We start from the raw sequence: 8880 nt of genomic DNA, 5'->3' as shown, positions 1-8880 counted from the left end.
TTTGAATATTTCAGTGGAAATATCGAGCATATCCATGATATTTCAAACACTGTGTTGGATGAGAAATTTAAGATTAGTAAAGAATTTCTATTTTTAAATTTTGTTTTAATTTTCTTATTTGGTTAACTTAAAATAACAATAAAATTTGAATACGAAATTTAATATGTGTATATATATAGTCATTAATATATACTAGCATATGAGCACACACAAAGTGTGAGAAAATTTTTTATTTTTGTTTTTGAAATATAAGGAGAAACGAAGAGAGTGATAGAGAGTGTGAGAGTGAGAAGTTTTTTTTTTTTTTTTTTTTTCAATTAGAAATATGTTAGGATTACATGTAGGTGATACTTTCAAAAAAAAAAAGCAAAATTTGGTTGTGTGAAATTACATTTATGCCCCATATTTCTTATTCATGTTCTGTTTTAATTAGAGGGTTAAACTGGTAATTTCATATAGTTTTGGTTGACAATGAGTGTTTTATTAAGCCGTAGAGATGAGAGATACTAGTTAGAAAATGTAACAGTAGTGGTGGTAGTGACGATGGTGATGATAGTGTGTAGTGGTTGCGGGTTGTGATATCAGTGGTGGCTATAACAGGGGCCACAACCGTATATAGTGGTGCCGGCAACCATGATGGTGATGATGATTGTGAGTGGTGGTGGTAGATGACGGTGACATGTGACGGTCAAAATGACACTTATTTATATAGAATTTAAATTTAAAAATTAGAGATTTCAAATTCTAAATTTTCTTTTTCCACTAAAAATTTTAAATTACTAGGTTTATGAATCTTTGGAAGTAGTGGACGTCAATTTATAAATTTTTTTTTCTAATTAAAATTATTTTCTTCTTCCAAAAGTTAATTTCCAGAAGCGATACGTGTTTATCCATTTGCGTGGCACGTCATGGTTAATGGGGTACTGGTACATAGTATCTAAGAGACGAACGGCGGGGTAAGCGAAGGAGAGATCGGAATGGACGGCCCTCCAGGCGGCGATCTGTGTTCGGTTTGCCATGGCAACTTCGACACTCCTTGTCCAGCCAATTGCTCTCACTGGTTTTGCGGTACCTTTCTTCCTCCCTCACGCTCATTCCTATTTCCTCGCTTACATTTCAGTCAGTCAACCAATGTTGTTATTGGTTTTGTGCAATCTAAAAGAACCCTAAACCCAATTTGTCTTCGATTTCTCCGTTCAACTGTATTTTATGCATTTTCGAGAAATCGCTGTAGATATCCGTTAATAGTCATTATCATTTGATATCATGGAAACCGGTCATATTCATTATGGACTGTTAGTCTCTTGATCTTATTGAAGTCAAAACAGGATGTCATTTTGTACATGTAATTATACTCTGCAGAGTTCTGTAAGGAAGAACACGTTTGTGTAGGTTTCCAAGACTTGCATCTTAAAAATGTTGAAAAGGAAACGCGTATATGTAAAAAAATATTCCCCTCTCCGCTCCCAATGTCTGTTATTCCAAGTAGAATGGACTTGATATTCTTGGTCCGCCTATCATTTAACGTCTGATATAGCCAGTTTTTCCAAGCACAATTCCAAGTCTGGTTATAAATCCCGCGGATGCCCGTGGTGCCTATATATATATATATATATAATGATCATTTGAACTTGATGATACAGCTCCTTAACTCATTCATCATTCATAGAGGCCCAATGCTGTTTTGAGCTTGACTCTAGTTATAGAACATCTCTCGCTTAGGCTTTAACCTTATGTTTGGATGAGAGATTTTCGAGTACCAAGGAAATTTAAGCTCTATTGTTAAAATGCATCACAAGAACACTACCAGTGAACTACTCAAGCACTGTTAAGCTACTACTAAAACAACTTTAAATGACACCTTCAAGGAGTTATTTGAAGTTGATTTCAAGTCCCTTTATCAATTTTTTGTAGTGCATTCTTAACAAATTTATCATACGTTACATGGAACTTAAAAATACCCTCTCCAAGCGCACCATAAGGACTTTTGATGTTTGACAAGTTTACTGCTTCTAATGGGTAGTCTTAGTTTCTGGTTCCTTACTGGAATACGTGATGCAGGACATTAGGAATAAATACGAACAGGGTAGATATCTGGACTCACCCCGGCCTTTGGTATCACACCAAAAGAGTATTTAGATAAATTCCAGCATCACACCGACCTTCTGCATCACAACTGATTTTAAATACAGATTGAAGGGAAACAATGCAAAATTTCCTTCTTGAAAAGAAGGAAAACTTAAATAGGACCACAATTGCCAATTTTATTAGTTCAATTCAATGAATTACTTTCTCTCTCAGAGACCTTTTTTTGTTACAAGAGATTAGTACAGATTCTAGATTCCTAGTTAAGAGCTAAGCCCTATACCCTAAGCTTTTAAACGGTGACTGCATCCTAAAGTAATCAACCATAAATTCTACTCCCTAAGCCTGTAAAAGATTAAAGAAAAAAGAAAACTAATGAAAGGGCTTGAAAACTTTGAGTTTTAACGATAAGGACAAAATAAAGGTAAAGTGAATAGTACCAGTATTAATTTTTAGTGTAAAAATGTGATTTTTCGTTAAAGTGAACAATACTGGGAGCTTTTCGTTAAAGTTCCCTACAGAAAATGGTCGTTGTGCCAATGGGTGTGGAAAAGTAGAAAAGCAGCTGGGCGCTGTGAAGGAATAGGACTCTACTTGTGTGTTCCCAAAAATTCAGAATTTGTTACTGTGCCAGTGGCCACATCAGAAACTGTGTAACTTGCCATGGTACTTTTTGTTTTCGCAAAGTACTTAACCAAAACCTGTTATGTGTTGTCTTGTCATTTAGCAGTTTGAGGCACTCCCTCATGCACACACACAAGCACACGCATAAATTTAAACACACCCTACTTTCAAGTTATTGTATATGAACCATTTAAGATTTAAACATATGGTGACTGGTCTCACATTTCATGACTGTATAAACGCCTTTAGCCAAAATGATTCTTGAAATTTGCATAACTCCTTACTTTGATGACAGAAGTGGTCTCTGAGATTGTCCATTGTCAATCATTTTGGTCCTTTCGTGAAAATCTCCATTAAATTGAGGGTATTTTTGTCATATCAACCCCTCCACTTGAACTTGTGGTTTCTTAAATTTAACGAAGATTTTTCACAGAAGAACCAAAATGATTTATGGTGGACAATTTCATGGAGCACTTCTATCAATTTTAAATCTTAAGGACTAAAATGAGTAGTTATGACAATCTCAGGACCATTTTGGCTAAAAAGCCTTGTATAAAATATGCCCTTTCTAACACTTTCTCTAATTATTTTTCAGGAGAGATATGGTTTTCTTTTTAATCTGATCAGTTGTCCTTGATCTTAATAATCAAAAGTGGATCTCCTATTAGCCAGTTTTCTCGAGACCCCTGCTGCAAATTCGGGCAAAGTCATGCAATCAGTTCTTGCTTACCATGTTATTATGTGCAGAAGATACTTTATAGTGTATGCCACCATCTTATTCTCGTTTCATCCCAAGAGGCCTTTCTATATCTCAAATCCAAAGATTCATACCTAAAAGCTGGAAGGAAGGAACGAAACAGTTTGGGAAATCATCTGCTTTATGTATTTTGGAAACAGATTCAGCTGTTGATTATTCTATGATAGATTCTCTTCTTACATCCATCAAGCATTATGCAAGCCAAGGAAATTTATCAAAAGCATTCAAAACTATCTCCCTTGTCCAGCTCCATGCCGCTTCTCCTACTTGTGACCTTATCTTACATTCCATCTCTTCTGTTATCTTATCTTGTGCCAACCATAAAGCATTACCACAGGGTGAACAACTTCATGCACATATTGTTAGATTGGGGTTTGAACAACACCCCATTTTGGTTCCCAAGCTGGTTACATTTTACTCAAGCTTTAATCTCCATGCTGAGGCTCGTATCATTCTTGAGAATTCAAATATATTGCATCCTCTACCTTGGAATGTGCTCATCTCTTCATATGTTAAAAATGAACTTTTGGATGAGGCTCTCTCTACGTATAAACAAATGGTCGACAAGGGGATTAGGCCAGATTGTTTCACTTACCCATCTGTTCTCAAGGCTTGTGGTGAAAAATTGGATATAAGTTTTGGCAGGGAGGTGCATAAGTCCATTGATGCTCATTGTCAGGAGTGGAATTTATTTGTGCATAATTCATTGGTCTCCATGTATGGGAAATTTGGGCTTCTCGACATTGCTCGTCACTTATTCGACAAAATGCCCACAAGGGATGCAATTTCTTGGAATGCAATGATCTCTGGTTATGCCTCCAAGGGCATGTGGACGGATGCATTCGAGCTGTTTGGAAACATGCAGATGGAGGGTATTGGTGATTAATATCTTACTTTGGAATACCATTGCTGGTGGGTGCTTGAGGACAGGTAATTTCAGGGTGCTCTTGAGTTGCTTTCTCAAATGATAAGTTATGGTATTTTATTGGACTCAGTAGCATTGACAATTGGTTTGAGTGCTTGTTCCCACAATGGAGCCATTAAATTAGGGAAGGAAATTCATGGTTTTGCGATTCGTAGTGGTTGTGATGGTTATGATAATGTTAATAATGCATTGATTACATTGTATTCTAGGTGCAAAGACCTTAGGAAAGCCTATACTTTGTTTAAATTGATAGAAGATAGGAGTATAATTACTTGGAACTCCATGCTTTCTGGTTATTCTCACATGGATCGAGCTGAGGAAGCTTCATTCTTATTTAGGGAGATGTTGTGTTCAGGAATTGAACCTAACTATGTTACTATTGCCAGCATCCTCCCTCTCTGTGCTCGGGTAGCAAACCTTCAACATGGGAAGGAGTTCCACTGCTACATTACAAAGCGTGTAGTGTTTGATGATTGTTTATTGCTACGGAATGCGCTTGTGGACATGTATGCCAGATCGGGCAAGGTTTTACAGGCGAAAAGAGTATTTGATTCAATGTCGAAGAGGGATGAAGTAACTTATACTTGCATGATTGCGGGATATGGAGTCCAGGGTGAAGGAAAAGCTGCACTGAAGTTATTCGAAGAGATGAACTTGTTACACATAAAACCAGATCATGTAACTATGGTTTCAATTTTATCAGCTGTAGCCATTCTGGTCTAGTAATCCAAGGCCAAATGATATTTGAAAAGATGCTGAGTGTTTACGGTATAACTCCTGATTTGGAGCACTATGCCTGCATGGTTGATCTCTTTGGGAGGGCCGGTCTACTAAACAAAGCAAAGGAGATTATCACAAGGATGCCTTACAAGCCAACTTCTGCTATGTGGGCTACACTTATTGGAGCATGTCAGATCCATGGAAATATGGAGATAGGGGAATGGGCAGCCGGGAAGCTGTTAGAAATGAGACCAGAAAATTCTGGTTACTATGTGTTAATTGCTAACATGTATGCTGCTGCTGGTTGTTGGAACAACCTAGCGAGAGTGAGGACTTTCATGAGGGACTTGGGTGTGAGGAAGGATCCTGGCTGTGCTTGGGTTGATGTGGGCAATGGATTTTCACCCTTTTTGGTGGGGGACACAACAAATCGGCTGAGAGATGAAATTTACCTTTTGTTGGATGGCTTAACGGAGTTGATGAAAGATACTGATTCCGTTGTCAATGGGGATATAAGTTCAGGTTATGATGTTTTTGAGGATTAGAATAGAAGGAAGCTGATTATACAAAAAGGATTGCTAACACAATGCCATGTAAATTGATTTCAATTCTGTAATCTTGAGACACTTGCAGATCCATGGGTTTACCAATTTTGAAGTGGAAATTACTCTCTTCTAAAACCCCGTGGATAGGTACTGTTCATTAACAGTGCCCACCTGGTTTTACCCCTTTCTCTTCATGTTTTTTCGGCTTTAGTGGGTTTGTATGGTGATTTGGCCATTTTGCCCCTCTAATTTTTTCGTGTTGTGCTTTCTAGGGAAGAAGCATCTTTCACTATTCACTTTCCTTTTCAATTCTTCCGTCTTTCTGTTTTTTTCTATTTCTCTGTCTGTCTTTCTGTTTCGATTCCGATCGGATCGTGTGGAAGGGTGTTTAGCCTGTTTTTCTCGCTGTTTTCCGCGGTTTAGGTGTGTTTGTTCATGGATTGCTTTATATTCTGTTTGGTTAGCAAGAAAATTTTTGAATTGATTGCTGTAAAAATTTGACTTTACACCTTTTTGGCTAAGCGTTTTCTTTATTTTTCTGTGCTTTGTGTGCCGTTGTGTCGTCTGTTTTCGTTTTTTTCGTGTAGGAAACATTCATCTTCCAATTTTAGGGTTTTATTGTGCGAGCTTGCAAGCCCTTTCTGGGTCATATATGATTTGGTTCTTTTTTATTTCCAGGAAGAAGTGGTCATCATTTTTTTTGCCACTTTTGTGTGTAGGGTTCGAGGTGCTTGAGGTATTTACTTCCAAGTTGTTTAATTTTTTTTTTTTGCCCTTGAGTTTTTACTGAAATTTGTGACTTTTTTGTGCATAGGTTAATTTGTGAATTTCAAGGGGATTAAATTACCCAGATTACCCAAACATACATATATATATTCTTTGAGAATGCAATTGAGAATTCACTGATTTCTGGAATTCAAACAATTTATAGGTTACTGCATTCACATCTTCATAAGGAGATATTGACATAGATAAATGCAGTAGAGTAATATCACCATCTAAAAATCTGCACTGCATTCTATTACCACTCATTTTAATAACATTTATAATCTCATCTGTCTTGCTAAAATGATGGGCCTGTTTCTTTTAAATTTTTCTGCTGATAACGTTAATAATGTTGTTGATAATGTTTTTGTTTACAATCCACAGTCAATGGACTGAACCTAGGGAAAGAGTGAAAGAGTATGCAGGTATTTCCTTTGTTTTGGGTGAGTCACAATTGCCCAGTGCATATAGTCTGCTTCAATTTTCATCTTCTTCCGGATTTCTGTGCAATTTTTTTGAATCCCAATTGATTCAAATTCAAATTTGTATAAGTTGACAAGTGTGGTTGTCGACACCCAATCAGTTACAAGCTTTCAGCTTCTTAAAAAGCTAAAACGTCTTTCTTTTTTACTATCTAATTTGCCTATTTTCACCAAATTTACAGATCTTCTCTCTCTGTCTCCCCTCAGCTGGATCGATGACAAAAAAAGTACATAGGGATGCATTTGACTCCCACTTTTGAAGTTCCTTCCATGAGCAGGCACCTAAGAACTAGCGATTGGTGAGTTCCAAAAAGTTGATTCTTCTTGTTATTCAAGCAGTGGTGTTATGACGTCGAGCGGAATGGAGAACCATCGAACTAGTAGTTTTAAATTTATGTTTTTAAGACTAATTAAATTTAAGGTTTTTTATAAGTTATGTATTTGGACTTAATTAAACTTTAATTCCTGTTTGGTTTTTTAAATAATTGAATGAAATATAATATTAATTTATTTAAGGTTTTAATTATTTTTAGAATAAATATTATAACTGAAAATTTGTTTGTAATTATGAAGTTTACATAATATAGACATCTATGTATACATAAACTTCATAATTACAATCAATCACGTTTGTCACTAGAATGTTTGCGTGACAAAGCTTGTCACTGTGCAAATCCTTGCATGACAAAGGTTGTTGTTGTGCAAAACCTTGCATGACAAAGCCTTCGTCGTGCAAATTATATTTAGTGCATCTGAATCAAAGAAATCAATATTATATTTAATGCAGATGTTTGCGCGACAGAGTCTTCGTCGTGCAAAGTTCCTAACCTTCCTATAAATTTGCACTTCTGCTCTCTTTATTCTTCACAATTCATTTTGAAAATGCTTACCAAGTTTGCAAATTATAATTAGTTCGTTATTTGATTGTTGGTACGATGGGTGATAGTGGTGCGTGTTCGTTAAAGACAACGGATAGCGAAGGTTCCGGACAAGGTTTGCGTTGTAAATTTTGCATTTTGTATAAAAAATTTACTTAGCTTCAGTATTATGAAAATATATTTTGTGGATAGACAAGAAGAAATTTGTTGTGGGTACGGGTTCGACACAATTATGATCGCAATCGTTACCAAATCACTGCTAACCAAGTAATAGGGGTTGTGAAGTCAGAACAACATGCCAGCTTATGGTCCTACGTTGGAGCATTGTTGCGTACCAAATGTGATGCGGATTGGGAGTCTTAGAGAGCCATCCATGAGGAGCTAAAGATGCACATGATTGATGAGTTAGTTGTATGTGTTAATTTTATTAGTTAAATAATAATGTTTGTTAAATATAATATAATAGTGAGCTTTTAATTTATTAATTTTGCATGATAGCCCAATTAGGACATTGACAAAAGTGACCCAAATCTGAAGAAGGCTATTGACAACATGTTCAAGTTGCGTTTCCGGGAGTGGAAGTTTGATAATCAACGCGGGATAAAACTACAACAAGAATCAGAACTACCAGCAGATGAGTAGAATAGGGTTTTTTATTTTTATTTTATTGCTTATTTAATAATTAGATCTGAATTTTAAGTTTTTTTAGTATGAAGAGTTTAATTAAATATGTACTTAATGTTTATTATAAATAAAATTAATGCATTTTAATAAATATGTATATTAATTAATTATGCACAAATGGTATAATGAAATAAATTCTTGATTTATTAAGTATGTATGTGGCTTGAAAAAATTTGAAGAGTGAATGGAAAAATAATTTTTTTTTTCTTTCGAAAAACGAATGCTAAAAAATAAAAAAAATAAAAAAAATAAAGTAATGCGCAATGAATTATGGTTCGTCGCGCAATGTGTTATAAAAACGCAACAAAGCATAGTTGGATGGCTAGTTCGTCGCGCAATGTGTTATAAAATCGCAGCAAAGTGTAGTTGGATGGCGGCAAAAAGTTGAAGAACAAGGTTTTGCACGACGATGCTT

At 35.8% G+C, this 8880-nt stretch overlaps 1 protein-coding gene across 1 annotated transcript; it reads left to right on the top strand.

The window, feature by feature from the left end:
• Positions 1 to 851: 851 nt before the first annotated feature.
• Positions 852 to 7122, top strand: LOC103953416 (pentatricopeptide repeat-containing protein At1g71490-like). Its single transcript, XM_009365151.3, is given in 8 exon segments — positions 852 to 1068; positions 3305 to 4346; positions 4348 to 4402; positions 4405 to 5091; positions 5094 to 5803; positions 6335 to 6392; positions 6806 to 6864; positions 7086 to 7122. Coding segments are annotated over 4 exon segments (2178 nt in total). The 5' UTR covers positions 852 to 1068; positions 3305 to 3473; the 3' UTR covers positions 5657 to 5803; positions 6335 to 6392; positions 6806 to 6864; positions 7086 to 7122.
• The last annotated feature ends 1758 nt before the right edge of the window (positions 7123 to 8880 follow it).

This window comes from the organism of the source record quoted next, unplaced genomic scaffold, assembly GCF_019419815.1.
Source record: "Pyrus x bretschneideri cultivar Hongxiangsu unplaced genomic scaffold, Pyrus_bretschneideri_v1 Contig14, whole genome shotgun sequence".
NCBI classification, from domain to species: Eukaryota; Viridiplantae; Streptophyta; class Magnoliopsida; order Rosales; family Rosaceae; genus Pyrus; species Pyrus x bretschneideri.
Note: the sequence above shows the minus strand (reverse complement) of the source record. Positions and strands in the feature narration are given on the sequence as shown.